Source organism: Salmo salar, chromosome 04 (genome assembly GCF_965601325.2).
Source record: "Salmo salar chromosome 04, fSalSal1, whole genome shotgun sequence".
NCBI lineage: Eukaryota > Metazoa > Chordata > Actinopteri > Salmoniformes > Salmonidae > Salmo > Salmo salar.
In genome coordinates, this window is record NC_138294.1 from 15950323 (window position 1) to 15967759 (window position 17437).

The 17437-nt window shown below is 44.3% G+C and overlaps 1 protein-coding gene across 1 annotated transcript in view; it reads left to right on the forward strand.

Annotated features, from left to right (window-relative positions):
* LOC106602199 (zeta-sarcoglycan) overlaps positions 1-17437 on the forward strand; it is a 298123-nt gene that overhangs the window by 236578 nt on the left and 44108 nt on the right. Inside the window, exons 4-5 of the mRNA XM_045716437.2 lie at positions 5102-5189; positions 14002-14124. Coding sequence (XP_045572393.1) covers positions 5102-5189; positions 14002-14124 — 211 coding nt within the window. The remainder of the gene's footprint in view (positions 1-5101; positions 5190-14001; positions 14125-17437) is intronic.

Below are 17437 nucleotides of genomic sequence, written 5' to 3' on the forward strand. Positions count from 1 at the left end.
AAATGTTCTCCAGGTTGAACCTCAGCGTTGCGTCTTCTTCTCCAGGGCCAGATTTATTTGCTGCTTGGCGGGCCCGGCGGGGGGGGGGGGGTTAAGGCAGATCCATCGCCCGGATAAGATACTCTGCTGGGGAAAAGACAAATGGTGCCCTGAGGCACACTGTTATGCCTCATGTCCACCAGATGCATCAAACTCTTTGCGTTCCGGGGGAAGTCATTAGTTGTCAGTGGAGCAGTCAGCAACGCTACGTTCTGTGAACCGCATGCGTTCAGTATTATCAACTCGTGCGCGTTGCTTTACCGTGAGGTGGTACAAACAGAAGTACACACACAGACGCTTTTAGCGAGTTGAAAAGCGAACGTTAAGTACGGGAAATGCCGGCTATACAGCCTGGAAAACAAAACACATATCATCTGGTGGACATCAGGCATGACACCGATGCCAATCCGGCTCATCCATCCTCTATATCGATCAATCAAATGTATTTATAAAGCCCTTTTTACATCTGGCGATGTCACAAAGTGCTGTACAGAAACCCAGTCTAAAACCCCAAACAGCAAGCAATGCAGATGTAGATGCACGTACATTGCTGTTGATGTGCTACGCCCCTGAGGGATCCATTATTTCACACAATGAATCCTTTTGGTTTTGTCAATTTTGTCTTGAGACTCACTAAAACCCACCTGGCGCTCGTTTCGGAAAGCGGACAGAATCGAAGCGGGAAACACTATTGCTGCACCTGCCAATGGAATAATGTCACGCGTGTCGGAAAGGGGAGCGGAGAGTTGAAAATAATGTCCAGAATGCCTAAGCAACACCACATTGATGAACACCATTGCTTGTTAACCCCTCTGGTAAAGCGTTATGAGGGCCACCGAAAGCATTGCACTTTTTCTTTCTTTTCTTCTCATTCGGTCGCCTGCTAAATTCACACACTTCAGAGGGTTAAATTCAGACAGCGGGGTCTTCAGAGAGTCCTGTGGAGGGATATCGTATTTATCCTCCACCAGCTGCATTGCTATTCACAGCAGCAAAGCTGGAAGACCGATAAAACCCTACCAATCCAACCCTGCACTCTTCCGGTTATTACCCAACTAATTCAATTCAGCTTTCTGACGTGCGTCCGCCTATACAAACGATCATAGTGAAGGGAATCTATTGACTGGCTAATTAATCTTAGTACAGTGGAACTTGAAGAGCCAACCCAGGCTTAGACTACAGAGGCTTCTGGGTAATTGCCGAAATACAAACACTTTCAATATAAGATGCAACCGACATCAGAAAACCTTTAAATGACAGAATTGAAGGCGGAAGAGATTGAATAATTGGAAGGGCTATTTCTTTGAAAGAGGGATAATAAGGTTACACTGATGTCTGTTTACCAGCTGAAAGTTAATATATGTTTGTTAATCAGTATTTGGGCTCTGAGGCTTCCCTGAAATCCACAGAGAATTACATGTAATTATTTAGGATATGCTCTTTTCCACAGTGACTTCAAATCACACACAATTGAATGTAGGCTACAGTGGCTGAGCCTTGGGGAGATGAGTCCATGGAAGGATTCAGGGCCCAATGTTTTCACGCTGAGCAAAGTCCTATCAATTGAAACTGTGGGGAGAACAATACTAAATCCCATCATACGCACCATTGCAAATAATTAATTCCAAGAGCGGGGTATTCACCAATTAGGTGAGGCGAAATGATTTGGTGAATGTTACCGCCGAGCCGGTCCACGGCATTCTAAAATTAGAGCCAAGCAGGTGTGATTTATTAAAGTTTTGGCCTGCCGTCATAAACAGGAGAAAACAATGAAAGTGGGGATAATGAATCGCAGGTGGCAGACTGGGGGAAAAAATCTATCAGGCTCTCTCTCTCTCTCTCAATCGGATCAGCAACTCTCTCCCAATTTAACAGAATATTAAAATTCTCATTTGAATTCACGCCCGAACAGCGGCATATTAATTTGGGGAAATCAACAGAAAAATTGGGTCACCAGCAGTTTATTCATTCCCATACGTTTTTCATTATAGAGAGAGAGAGCTAGAGAGAGAGACCTGCTTCGAAGAATGAATTTAATAAATGCATCTCTGTCTGGTCATCGTGGGTAGTCTTTTATTTGTATTTTTTTCCTGAGTAATATTTCTGTCTGTAATAAAGCCCTTTTGTGGAGAAAAACTCATTCTGATTGGCTGAGCCTGGCTCCCCAGTGGGTGGGCTTATGCCCTCCCAGGCCTACCAATGGCTGCACCCCTTCCCAGTCATGTGAAATCCATAGATTAGGGCCTAATGCATTTATTTCAATTGACTGATTTGCTTATATGAACTGTTACTCAGTCAAATCTTTCACATTTTTGCATGTTATTTTTGCTCAGCATAGAAACGGAATTCTATATGGAACCAATTTTGGTTCAGTAAAGAAGTATGTAAAGATGAGTACTGGTCACCTTGGTGTTCCAGGCCTACTACACTGCAGATGTTGCATTACGTCAGCCAATGGTTGCGTGCCACCTCCTCGACTGTGCAGTCGGGCATCAGATTGCTTTATCATATGGTGTGGTTAGCTGATATGTTAAACACCCATCCAGACGTTGTGAGATCTGGCGTGCCTCTGCAATGTAGTCAGCCTGGAACTGGTCTAGTCTTGGATTAGTGGTCTTTGGCCAATCAATGACCTTTCCTCGTCTCTGGGTAGAAATCTACCTGACAGTGTGTTGTGGCCCACACCTCTACACACATGCGGGTGTAAAAAAAACACTGTCCGGGCACTTTGCATTTCGACCTTGACTTGGAATCAGCAAGTAGGGGCGAGGTGAGAGTTTTTCCTCTGTAATTTGAGACTACCGTGACGACGGCGGCCCAAAGCATAGACAGTTATTTGAATGAATTATCCTAAGTTATGGCGACGCGGCAGAACGGCGCTAGTGAACTCCACCCTGCGGTGTGTGATTGAGACTATGACTATGGGTGACAAGCTGCTCTAAATAAACCCTGTTTGACTCTTACCACAACCCCCCAAATGATGATGTCATGTTGTGCACCGTGCCAGTTTCAAAGTCTCTTGTTTCAGTGTTTTTCATAGCTAGGACCAGAAGTTTTACCTGACTACATGTATAGCTTGTAACGAGGGGTCAGTAGTTTTACCTGGTCAGGTCACATGGTCCAGGGAAAAGTCCAATAGATAGCACTTCTACAAAAGCTCTTTCTACGTTTCCTCTTGACCTTGGGAGGCGACTTCATCACAAAGGGCCAGATTTCATGTACGTACTGTATGTGGGGTGTATAGGGAGGGTGGAGGAAGGAGGAACTAACTGGAACAAAGGAGAGCGCCCCGGGAGAGAGGTATCGACACCTGGCACACTTCTAAAGAGCCAGCACTTCAGACATCTAAATCCCTTCAACTGAGCCCCAGTGTCTAACTGTATGTGTGTGTGTGTGTGCGTTTCTAACGGTGTTTGTGCTCTTCACCAATCAAACAGATTGCACAGAGACTCAAATGAACTCTGACCTGCAGTCAAGCTCACCAAGCCAGTCTTAGGCCACAACCCCGGGTCCTCAACCGCTGACCTCTCAACTTTTAGGGCAATATTTAGCTGGCTTAATATAAGCCTGTGACTTTTCAGAGGATCCTCGCCACTGACTTTGCAACTTTTAGGATGGTCTTTGCTATCGGGGGTTCTTGGGACGTCCCAACTCTGACGTTACCCCATTGACGTTGACATTTGAAATGGTTAAGGTAAGGGGTAAGATGAGGGATAAAGTAAAGGTTAGGATTAGATAAGGGTTAAGGTTAAGGCTAGGGTTTAGGGCATGGACGTCGCAAGGATCCCAGATAGCACTACCCAATTAAGTTGGCTTAACATAAGCCTGTGACTTCACAGAGTGCCTGAGACATTTGCATTTGAACGAAAGGGAAGATTCTGAAAATCATTTGACGGTCAAGGTGGAGTGTATTGACAGCCTGTGTGCTGCAGCAATTGAATTACTGATCATATCAGGACCATTCAATAGAGTTTAGATGACTCATTGGTGTAAACACGTGGGTTTATTTAGTGACTGCCGAGGTTTTCCTTGGTGTTGTACCTTTGTATCGGGATTCTCTAAAATTGCTTGCGGCAATGGCCATGTGAGTGATTCATGTTAATGAATCCCTCAATGGCACCATTCCTGAGGAAATTATATCAACATTTACGACAACCCAATCTTAGTCACTACTGCTCCATTTTACATCTGTTGATATATTCGTACTCATCGCTGAAGGTCACGAAAAACATATTCCATTTCAATCCTCATTTCAACAGACTTTTGACTTTAAGCTTTCTACTAAGTGTTCATATCGTTCTGCTGTTGTGTGCATTATTCACTCTCTGTCCAAAGCCTAAATGCTCTAGGAATGAGTGAGTCACAATCACCGCATGTTGTACTCAGATGGAATGGGGAGGGATGAACTTATTTATAGAGGACTGTTGCAGGGCAACATCAGTTCAGAGAACTGTTGGAACATGTGGCTCTTCAAACACAATGGACTTCAATGGAACTCAGTGAGGACGTGTACTCTGCACTTACATCAGGCAAGGTGGTTGTTTTAGAAATATCACAGAGACAGACAGACAGACGCTGTTATTGTCACATACACCAGATAAATAACAATGAAATGTGTTGTTTTACAGGGTCAGCCATAGTGGTGCAACGCCCCTGGAGCATATTAGAGTTAAGTGCCTTGCTCAAGGGCACATCGACAGATTTTCATCACCTTTCTGACTTGGATATTTGAACCTTGCGGTTACTGGCCCAACACACTAGGCTCCCTGCCACCCTACAGAGAGAGAGAGAGAAGGGGGTGGAAGGGGAAGAGAGGTTTTCTGTATGGTTTGGCATGTAAAGTGCCTGTTAGGGGTTTATTAAGCAGCAACATGAGTGACTGACTTGTCCTTGACCCCGAACAGTGCCTGTACATTTATTGTGCAGATTATCCATTGTTGCTGTAGCCATTTGCTCTAGCGATGGGGTCTACCGTGGAAAGTTATTTGCTGACCTCTCTTCTCTCTCTCTCTCTCTCTCTCTCTCTCTCTATCTCTCATTCTCTCTCTCTCTTTCTCTCTAGGACAATCCTCTGATCCTGCAGTCAGACAGGAATGTGACGGTGAACGCGAGAAACGACCTTGGTCAGCTAACAGGACAGCTCACTGTGGGTGAGTCAGCCTCCGTCGCCACCAGCTGGCCACACACACACACACACACACACACACACACACACACACACACACACACACACACACACACACACACACACACACACACACACACACACACACACACACAGATTACCTGGACTCTTGAAAAAAAGTAGCCCATCTTGGGACAGCAGGGCCTCAGAATCCCCCAGGCCGAGGGGAACCCGACCAAGCAACCAAGCACATGATGGGGCTTCCGTTAACTATCCCCGCCCCCTGGGCCACACCGCATGGTGCCTCACTGACTGACAGACTTGCTGGCACCAACACATCATTCTGGGGGAGTTCTGCATTGTTCCGGAAGTCCGGAACAGAATTCCTTCCTCTCCTACTGTCAGAGATTCCAGAAGGATTCCGAAGTGTTTCTGAAGGAGCTCTGAGTCAGCATGTTGACGACACACACACTTTCTAGTCAGGAGGAAAAGGGCTTTCGGAGGGAGAATGTGCATGCGTTTTACTGGACTGCTGCTCCTTGGATATGGCCATGATTGATTGGGAGATTTTGTCCTGGAATGGAATGGAAACTCTGCTATCTGGAAGGGACTCATACATAGCAGTAACACTGGCAGACTAGTGGGACCCACAAGGAGAGAGAGAGAGAGACTCAACTTTCTTAGATGGCTATCATTGTAGTTATCAGCTTAGTGGCCTCTGGTCCAAGATGATAAGGGTACCTGGTGAGACCAGTATGGTACTCAGGCAACCTTAGTGTGTTAGTCTCTCTCTCTCTCTCTCTCTCTCTTTCTCTCTCTCTCTCTCTCTCTCTTTCTCTCTCTCTCTCTCTCTCTCTCTCTCTCTCTCTCTCTCTCTCTCATCTCTTCCTCTATTCCCTCTGACTCCTCCCTCTTTCCCTCTCTCTATCGCTCTCTCCTTTCCTCTCTATCTCTTCCTGTTCTCCGTCTGTGATCTGGCTAGCAGTGATAACATTCATCTTCCAATAGGAGAACAGTGTGGTACTTTGGAGTTCTACTCCGCATCCTGATCGTCCCATCCAGACGTTTCCCCTCTCTCTCTCGCTTTCTCTCTCTCTCTCGCTCTCGCTTTCTCTCTCGCTCTCACTCTCTCTCTCTCTCTCGCTTTCTCTCTCGCTCTCGCTCTCTCTCTCGCTTTCTCTCTCGCTCTCTTGCTCTCGCTCTCTCTCGCACTCTCTCTCTCTCTAATTTACTTTCTCTGTCTCTCTCTCTCTCTCTCTCCCTTTCTCTAATTTACTTTCTCTGTCTCTCTCTATCTCTCTAATTTACTCTCTCTCTGCTGTCTGTCTGTCTGTCTGTCTGTCTGTCTGTCTGTCTGTCTGTCTGTCTGTCTGTCTGTCTGTCTGTCTGTCTGTCTGTCTGTCTGTCTGTCTGTCTGTCTGTCTGTCTGTCTGTCTGTCTGTCTGTCTGTCTGTCTGTCTGTCTGTATTTTGAAGTTCCTCTGTCCATAAGCTCAGATAAATGATATTACAGTCAATTATGAGGCACACTTTGAAATCACGGCTGACGTGCTCTGATCGTAAGGTCCTTGGAGGAGACACACACAGTTCACCTTGGTGCTATTAGGGCATTGGAACTCCAGCCAACGACACACACGCACATGCATTCGCTCACAGACAAACACATACAGTGAGGGAAAATGTATTTGATCCCCTGCTGATTTTGTACGTTTGCCCACTGACAAAGAAATGATCAGTCTATAATTTTAATGGTAGGTTTATTTGAACAGTGAGAGACAGAATAATAACAAAAAAATCCAGAAAAACGCATGTCAAAAATGTTATATAATGATTTGCATTTTATTGAGGGAAATAAGTATTTGACCCCCTCTCAATCAGAAAGATTTCTGGCTCCCAGGTGTCTTTTATACAGGTAACGAGCTGAGATTAGGAGCACACTCCTAACCGCAGCTTGTTACCTGTAAAAAAGACACCTGTCCACAGAAGCAATCAATCAATCAGATTCCAGATTCCATTTCTTTGACAGTGAGCAAACGTACAAAATCAGCAGGGGATCAAATACTTTTTCCCTCACTGTACATGTACATGTACATGTACATGTACACACACACACACACACACACACACACACACACACACACACACACACACACACACACACACACACACACACACACACACACACACACACACACACACACACACCTTATTCCCCTCCCTCAGCCAGTTGCTAAGGGCACAAAGGAACAGACAGGGCCATCACTGAGCCTTGAGCGCTGCACTCTGTTTTATCCTCCCTCCCTCCTTCCTTCCTCTCATTTCCTGTCACCTCGTTAATTTGAGTGAGGACCTGTCACGGCCCATATCCGAATCAGGGCTCGTAAAAATGAAAAGTGAACTTGGCCCACTGAAGGTAGGCTTTTGGCCCCCTTCTCTGACACCAAAATGCTATTGTCCTCCTCTCCATGTAGAAATTGCCTTTAACCACAGATCTAGGATCAGCTAAGCCTTTCAAAATCCTTAACAATCAGATGTGAAGAAAAACTGAAAACTGTCCTTGGTTCAGTCTACAGCAGCAATCTCCTAGTCCTGTGTCCTCCTTCCCCCCTCGGAGAGAGAATAACATCATGAGAGTATTTTCTGGATGTGGGGCCCAGCTGCTCGGAGGACAGCGAGGGCGAACGGGAACGCCTGTTGTCTTTTTTTGTTGTTGGGGTGTGTCATTGACTTTTCATTTGTATAAGTGCATTCTGTGTAATAAATGGCTTTCTCACTTTGCGAGAAGATTTCATTATGACCGTGGCAGGAGACAGGCGACCAAAACTGGCGATGAGGGCCAAAAGGCATTTTTGGGAAAGACAGCGCAAAAGGGCGTATGTGACTGTGAGTGTGTGACAACAACGTCACAGGGATCACTCTCACCCGCCACGCTGCCAATTTTAGAAGTGACTTTCACCGTCCATCCGAACACTCTATCCAAAACACTCCTTTTATACGCTTTCCTCTCCTTGTCTCTTTCCTAGAAGAAATGGACTTCAAACCTTAAGCTGGCAAACTCCCCTATGACTTTGTAATGAGCTTCTAAACTTCGGGCTTCATTTATGCCCCGTTATCTTCTCCTGCTCAGTAATTATTTTCTCTTTTATCTCGGAGGAATCGTTCCACTAATTTTTTTGTCCAGCTGCTGTATCGTGTGGAATGGATTAAGGCAAGGGTTAGAGTGGGAGATGTTCTGTGATTACCACACAAGAGTTTGGGGTAAAGAGATAGAATGAGGCACTCTGATTGGATCCCCGCTCTGTCACCCATTCTTAGTGTCCAATAGGAACAGGTGTTGAAATCTCTACTTCCTTGTTATTTAGGTTTTTGCTCTTACTTGCTATTAAGCAATTTGGTATGTACTCAAAGTCTAACTTGCCCTTGAGTCATTCTGGGTAAGAGGCAGCTGCAGTGACAGGAATATGAATTATACATTTGATCATGTCTGCTGTGCCTGTACGGGGCATGGGGCCGTCTTTCCCTGTAGCTACGACCGACAGTTTGCAACTGTTCTTTACAGGTGGCATATAAAAGGTGATGAACTAGCATTGCATATGCTTTGTGACGCGAGATCATTCTCAATGAGAACATATTTGCTATAGGTCTATTGGGACATATGTTAGAATAGAATCTGTCCCTTTTTATGAAGGAAATACTTATTTTGCTTTGTTCCCATCAATGTCATGCCGGTTATTGATGTGTGTGTACAGATGACACTGCAGGCCTCCGTGTTTACAGATAGCTATGAAGAGTGTGTGATTAAATCAACCTTTAGCATCGTTTCTTCTTTGCCTCCTTCGTCTCCCTGACTAAAAAGATTCTCCTGATTAATGTGCCGGATGAAAACACACTTTTTCCTTTTTTCTCCCGCGCTCTTTATTAATGAGTGTAATCAAATTTAGATACATTATTTGTGTATGTTTGTCCATAAATCATGTGTAGTTTTTCTAACCTGAGGTAAAAGTTGCTGCGCGCTGCAGTTTTCTGACTCCTTCACTCCACGGCTCTTTAGTTTTTCAAAAAGCACCTTCAAAGAGTCAAAAGGTCTTCTTCCAGGAGACTCCGCTCTCTGACTGATTTCAGCACTTCAAAAAGAGACCAGCGATGACCTCGTTGTTTCGCAGAGTTGCATCACTTTCTTCAGTGTTTACTTTTGAAAGTCCAAATTAATTCAGCGTTTTTCAGCCCTCGTTCAAAGTTAAAGGGGCCGTGCCGTGACTTACCCGTGACCAACTAACTCGACGAGTTCCAAACTTTTTACTTCAGACTTTATATTTTGACAGGCCAAAATGACTCCAGAATTTGTTGTCTCTTCCCCCGTTCCCTCTTCTTTGTATTTGACAGGTCAAAATGGCACCAAAAAGGGATTGCCCCTTCCCTCTTCGTGGTTCTCACCAAACCCCCCAAACTGCCCGCGTTCCAGACTGACTAAAAAGCAGTCATCTGCTGTCTCACGACGCCTGGGTGTTGAACATATTCACTAACCACATTATATCCTATAGCGAGGTGATGCCTGACAGTCATTGACGTGGCACTCAACCTTTGGTTGATGCAATGTCATGTCTGCAATGTCGTCGGCCTGGAACCCTATCTCTGATTTAACAAGTGACATTTCCTGCGTGTTCAATATCACCACAGTGGATCATCCTTCATCCTTCTCTAATCACAGGAAAATCTGTATCAATTAATGATCTCGAGCAGCTCGTTTATAACGCCCTGTTGTCATTAATCTTCTGAGGAGCAAAAGTTTCAGAAGACAGTCCAGACCCAATATCTCCTCGGTGTGGGCTGCTGCTGTCAATGTGGATTTAACTACTTCTTATCACCGGTTGTGGCTAAGTGGCAATGTCCTTGTCTTCTCCAAAGTGTTCCAAAGTGTTCTAACAAGCCATCCCGTGAAGTGTTGTGAGTGTAAACTCTGCTCTGGAGGGTTTTCTTTGACGTCCAGCAGCCATTTTCCCCTCTTATATTACATTTACAGTTATTATGGTCATTTAGTAGACACTTATCCAGAGTGACGTTCATCTTAAGGTAGCTTGGTGAGACAACCACTTATCACGGTCTTACGCCACATACCGCTGATGTTTAAATTCATCCGTTTTGACGTTTTTGACGGTGAGGACATACGGAGCTGTCAGGGAGTCAGTCAGAGTCAGTTAGCGCTGCTTTTGCCTTTCCGACGACGTTTAAAAATGTAAGAGAGCATTCTAAAAATGTACCTCATTAAAGTTGACGTTTTTCTTAAACTGAAGTCATGTACCTCAGAGCCAAAGAAAAAAACGTGCCTAGATCACGGGCATGAAAACATGGAATGTTCATCAAGTATTAACAGTGGCTTAACGCCTGGATGTAGAATCCTATTATCTTTCCTGCGTGGTGTTGTTGCTCTGCTTGTGTGAATAGGAGTAATTCCCCTGTGGTTGTATCTGGGGGACTGGAGTTGTTGATGATCTTTGGAGCGTATCTCCTGTAAGTGGAAGTCTATGGGATCTGAAGGAAGGTTGAGGTTGTTGATGATCTTTGGAGCGTATCTCCTGTAAGTGGAAGTCTATGGGATCTGAAGGAAGGTTGAGGTTGTTGATGATCTTTGGAGCATATCTCCTGTAAGTGGAAGTCTATCGGATCTGAAGGACGGTTGAGGTTGTTGATGATCTTTGGAGCGTATCTCCTGTAAGTGGAAGTCTATCGGATCTGAAGGACGGTTGAGGTTGTTGATGATCTTTGGAGCGTATCTCCTGTAAGTGGAAGTCTATGGGATCTGAAGGAAGGTTGAGGTTGTTGATGATCTTTGGAGCGTATCTACTGTAAGTGGAAGTCTATGGGATCTGAAGGAAGGTTGAGGTTGTTGATGATCTTTGGAGCGTATCTCCTGTAATTGGAAGTCTATGGGATCTGAAGGAAGGTTGAGGTTGTTGATGCCGGGCGCTGTTGATGCTGAGCACTGTTGTAGCCATATTGCAATATGTAATCAGAGTCAAACTATTTGACTTTTCTATCTCAATGTCAAACAGTAATGTGGCAATTCAATGAGAGACCGGTGTGGGAGGGGGGGTGAATGCTTCCTGCTGTGACTCGATGCCTTGGTCACTGCTGCGTTTTTTTAAAGCATCTAGTAATTTATTCACAACCGTGGCATCTAAGTGTGTCGCCGGACCCCCGAGAGCAACGCCCGCCACCCCACATCCATCACGCCAGCATCCTCTTCCTTAACGCACCCCCCTACGCCTGCAATTCCCCTTCTCTCCCGGAGCAAGAGAGGGAGACAGAGCAATGGAGTGACATCAGCAGGAGAGAGTATAATTTGAATACCGCACTGTTGTTTTGATGTAGTCTGCGGCGATGCCACGGCTATTTATTTCTGGTTCCCAGTTTGTCACCCCAATCTCTCTCTCTCGCTCCATCCTTTCTTTTCCTCCCATCCCTTTTGCTTTTCTGTGTCTGCTTGTATCATATCCGTACCATCGCCAGCAGGCAGAGCAGGAGCAGGAGAGGAGCCAGGCACAGCATATGAATAAGGGCCCCTAAGAAACCCATCATAGTAAGATTCGGTCAAGTGGGGATTAATCAAATGAGCACATAAATTAACACTTTTCTTAATGAGGACTCCTGTCGTTATCGGCATCCATCGGAATTAGGTTGGCTTTATCTGCGGGAGTGGGGTACTATTAATCTCCAACCGTCATCATTATTCCAAGTTTTTTCTTTTTATCAGATGGGGCTCATAGAAAAACAAGTTGTCAAACTCTGCAAACCACTTATAGGAGTCTACATGAGGAGGATCTGAATTGCATACATGATGGATTTTTAAACGACACCAGAAGAAAGAAATCGAAACCACGTTTCATCGCTGGACAGATTGATGCCCAACTTTTTTTGATTTTTCAAGAGACTACTGTCACGATCATTGTAAGAACTGGACCAAGGCGCAGCGTACGTAGCGTTCCACATCTTTATTATAAAGTGAAACTTCAGCAAATACAAAACAATAAACGAACAAACGAAACGTGATGCAAGTGAAGTGCTCACAGGCAACTACACAAAACCAAAACAAGATCCCACAAAACACAGTGGGGAAATGGCTGCCTAAATATGATCCCCAATCAGAGACAACGATAAATGGCTGCCTCTGATTGGGAACCATACCAGGCCAACATAGAAATAAAACAACATAGATTACCCACCCTAGTCACACCCCGACCTAACCAACATAGAGAATAAAAGGCTCTCTATGGTCAGGGCGTGACAACTACAGTATAATTGCCCCAATACTAATTGATATCAGAAATATATCTCCGCTGGGTAACAGCCCACAGTGTCTTTATTGCAAACTATTTCAAATCCTTTCATCCTCATTGGAACAATTATTTTCATTAGTACAAATCAATGAAGACGGAACAGAAAAAAAGTGCCATTTAAACAACAGAAAAACGAGTCTCGGAATTCAGAGACACACATTAAAAAGAGAACCTGAGAAGTAAACAAACAACAACAAAAGAAGCACTGAAAATCCAGCCAGCACAGCAGGATAGCTTTAACTGTCCCATGTGTTTAAGGGCCAGAGAGGGAGCGGCCATTTTCTTTACCTTATCAGGTGGAAGGTAATCCCAGATTGATCACCAGTAATAAAGTCTTATTATGACTGACATGGCACTCTGGGATACTAAATGACAGATGGAATGGCTGAAGAGCACAGCTCCGAGCAGCTAGCAGTAGACCTGCTGGAAACCTCCAATAGATACAGGCTTTTACCTCAGCTCAGCAAGACTTAAGGCCAAATGAAAAGAGAGCTGGAAGAGTGGATTGGATGGGATGGGAGGGAGGGAGGGAGGGATGAAGAGGCAACAAACAAATAATGCCCTCTCCTATCAGTCCCTGAAGGTCGGAAAGATGTGGAGGTGATAGCTAATAGCTATGTATTTTTTACCTTTGACATGGCTATGTAAGACAAGCAATGGTTTTTAGTTGTAGACCAAGGCTTTTCTGTCTCAAGTCTTCAATGGAACAGGGACACCAGGTCAGGTTTCCTTATTGTGTGCTGTACAGTACTGCCACATGGTTAGAGTTACAGAGGCTTCAGGTCTAGCACGATAGGTTGTTTTACATTACCATCCATGTTTCAATAAAAATGTCTCCATTCACATCCAGCCATTCAAAAACAAGGCTTCTGTTCAGTATAACGGCAACATTTAACCACAAGCTGTTAGGTCAAGTACTTCAGTGTAAGAACCTGTTTGTACCAAGTAGTACACTATGTTGAGCACCATTGCTCAAGGATCAAAGGTTAAAAGTTGCCTTCCCAGCTTCCAGCTCGCTCTTTTATTTACAGACTGGCTTACTTTCTCCGCTTTCTCTCTCTCCCTACCTCTCTCTCACCCTCTATCTCTCCCTCTTTCTCCCTCTCTCATGCTCTCTCTCTCTCAATTCAATTGGCTTTTTATTAGCATGGGAAACATATGTTTACATTGCTAAAGCAAGTGAAATAGATAAAAAAAAACTAAAGATAAATAAACAGTCACAAATGAACAGTAAACATTACACTCACAAGTTTCAAAGGAAGAGACACATGTCATATTATGGCTATGTACTGTGTTATAATGATGTGCAAATAGTTAGAACTCTCTCTCTCAACTGTCCTTATTCTCTCTTCAAAAGCCATTGCATCTCTGCCCTCAGGTAAACACCTGCAATAGAGGTGAGGTGTGATATGTGACGGTTTGCAATGTGTTTGTGTTTTGTATGACATTGACCCAACAAAGGGGATTTTTCATTGTAATTCTCTTTCTCTCCCGCTCTCTCCAGGCTCGGAGATGGTGGAGGCCCAGTGTCAGAGGTTCGAGGTGAGGAGTCCCGACGGGGAGCGGGTGCTCTTCTCCGCTGACGAGAAGGAGATCAGCATCGGCACTGAGAAACTGAGGGTGACAGGTAACGCACATACGCATGCATGCAGGCACACACACACACACACACGCGCGGAGGGCAGCAGGTAGCCTCTAGGGCGACAGGTAGCCTAGCGATTAGAATGTTTGGCCAGTAACCGTAAAGTCACTAGTTTGAATCCCCGAGCTGACAAGGTGAAATCTGTTGATGTCCCCTTGAGCAAGGCACTTTACCCTAATTGCTCGCTGTTGAGGCAGACCCTGGCTGGGACCTCACTCGGAGGGGGAGTTGGGATATCCAAAAAAACACATTTCAAATTCACACATAAGTACTACATTTACATTTACATTTAAGTCATTTAGCAGACGCTCTTATCCAGAGCGACTTACAAATTGACTACAGACTTGTACATGTTTGAACTAGGACAAATATAAGCACCCCCCAAATGATTGTTATTAAAGACCCAGTGCAGTCCTGTGTTTTATATATATATGTTGTACATTAGTTAATAGACCAATAAGAGAGTTCCAGACCTATCTGCCAATAACAGCTCGTTTTCAGTTTTCCCCTCCCCACTTAGACCACTCCCAGACAATCCTAGCTAAATTCTTGCTTGAGAAATTGCTCTTTGCAAAGAAACCATTTTTTTGTTGTTTATTTTTTACGTTTTTTAATTCAATCGTTACCCACAAATAATTTATATATAGAGTATCTTTTAAAGGAAATGTACAATGCCTGTAAATCATTATTGATAACGGAAAGAAGTGCAGGGCGCTCAACCAACGTGAGTTGAGGTGCAATCCAAACCTTCGATCATAGTTTAAAAGGAAAAAGAGCAACTCGCGCATGAGCTACTGTACCACGGTGAGCGAGCATTGAGCCTTTTCATTACCCATTTATTTGTCTCTGCCTGCAAATCATCCTCCCAAAGGATAAGCTAGATCATATAGGCAAAACGTAGCTCAAGAGAAAGTCTCCTCTCTCATCATTCCTGCTGCTTCAAGTTCAGTAGCCATATGCGCGAGATCAGGTACGCGTGTGGTCTCAATTAAATAGAGTAGGCTATAGTCTATACATGGGCGGAGAAACACGTGGCAGTTATCTTTCCAAAGAAATGTACTTCCTTAATAGGATTAGGCTATAGGTTACTAAATTTGGTTATAAATAAATATTGATCGCCCATATTTGTCTCAGTCTGAAAATCGTCCCACTCCTAAAAGGTAGGCTATAAAATGTAGCTCAAGAGAAAGTGCAAGTCTCTCCGAATCTGCTCGTTTTAAACTACTTCTAGACTATTTGCTGATGTAGCAGAGTAATACCGATAGCCTAATATAATGGGCCATGCGAGAATCTCTGGTAATTTAGCCTATTTCATAGGTTATTTTTGAGCATTTTAATATTGCCTATAGGGAGCAAAATTGTTGAGTCCATGCCTGGCAAGGGAGCTGTGTCACATACGCCTAAAATAATCTTGCGGGACTGAGGTTGGGTTTGAAGCAGTTGTAGGTACAGTTAGTTATATGTTAAATGCGGGTCAGTTGGGTGGCTTTACCCAGTCTAAAAGGCTCCATTCACAGATCAGTGCTCCTATAGCAACCAGATAGATTGTGATGGTGCTAAGGGCCTGTGTGCAGCCAAGCACAGCGACTGCTAGTGTGTGGGTTGAGCAGAACTCAGACAGTTGTGTGTGGCCTACATGCAGACATCAGTTTAGATAGAGGGATGGAAGAGAAAATTAAAAGAGAGTGGGAGGGAAAAAAGGGAAGAGAGAGAGAGGGAGAAGTAGAGAGAGAGAGAGAGAGATGGAAACATTAAGAGAGAAAAATCACATGCCTAGCTCTGTTTGCTTTCCTGGCGCGGTGGTCTCTCTCGGTAAACGAGGCGGCGGGGAGGTCAAGTGGAAGCAGTCGGGGGTCGTGGGCGAACAGACACCCCTCCTCCATCCTCTTCCTTTTTACCTTCTGTAATTGGAAAGATCTGTCCATTACAAAGCCAGGAAAGAAAGAAAGGGGGGGAATGAGAGTGAGAGATGGGGGGAGGGAGGGAGGTGAAGTGGCGGAGTTCTGCAAGGTGATGGATGTTGTCTTTCGTCGCTCACGTCCGGAGAATGAAAGCATGGAGGAAGGAAGGCGGGTTGGAGGAAGGTGGGAGGGATGGAGGGAAGATGGACAGAGGAGGCCAGTGAACAGGAGGTAATAGGGGTTAGGCATGAGCAGACGAAAGACACTCGACGTGGGGGAAGGCTGCGGATGGAAATGGTCAGAATCTCAACTCGACTAGCACTGCCTGCTCCATGCTAGAACATCTCTCCATTCTATCTCTGTTTAGTGTGGGGAGATATGATGTCATTGCCATGTCTTCTAACATGGGCTACTTAGACTGATGTTATTTTTGGATACATGTTTCTGTTCTATTTTTTATTATTATCTGCATTGTTGGGAAAGAGCTCAAGTTAAGAATTTCACTGTACTGTTTTACACCTGTTGTATCCTGAGCACATGGCGAAGATAGTTTGAAATCTGAAACTTCTAACATACATTGAGTGGACAAAACATTAAGAACATCGTTGATGTCACTTGTTAAATCCACTTCAATCAGTGTAGATGAAGGGGAGGAGACAGGCTAAAGAAGGAATTTTTTAGCATTGAGACAATTGAGACATGGATTGTGTGTGTGTGAAATTCAGAGGGTGAATGGGCAAGACAAAATATTTAAGTGCCTTTGAACGGGTTAGTGTAGTAGGAGAACTGCAACGCTGCTGGGTTTCTTTATCCTCAACTGTTTCCTGTGTGTATCAAAAATGGTCCACCACCTAAAGGACATCCAGCCAACTTGACACAACGGTGTGAAGCATTGGAGTCCATGTGGAACGCTTTCGACACCTTGTAGAGTCCATAACCCCAAGAATTGAGGCTGTTCTGAGGGCTTTAAGGCAACTCAATATTTCAGAAGGTGTTCATAATGTTTTGTCTACTCAGTGCTTATACGTGTGTGCCTTTCGAAATGGCCAATTCTCACATCACACATTTGAGACGTGGTGTCAGTATCACACACATGAATATTGTAATATCACAGGACTTCTCATCATCAGTGTCATTTTACACAGGACTAGCTAATCAGGACCTTAGCTGGCTTGAATTACATTATATACAGTACCAGTCAAAAGTTTAGACACACCTACTCATTCAACAGTTTTCCTTTATTTTTTACATTGTAGAATAATAGTGAAGACATCAAAACTATGAACTAACACATATGGAATCATGTAGTAACCCAAAAAGTGTTAAACAAATCAAAATATATTTTATATTCTTCAAAGTAGCCACCCTTTGTCTTGATGACAGCTTTGGACACTCTT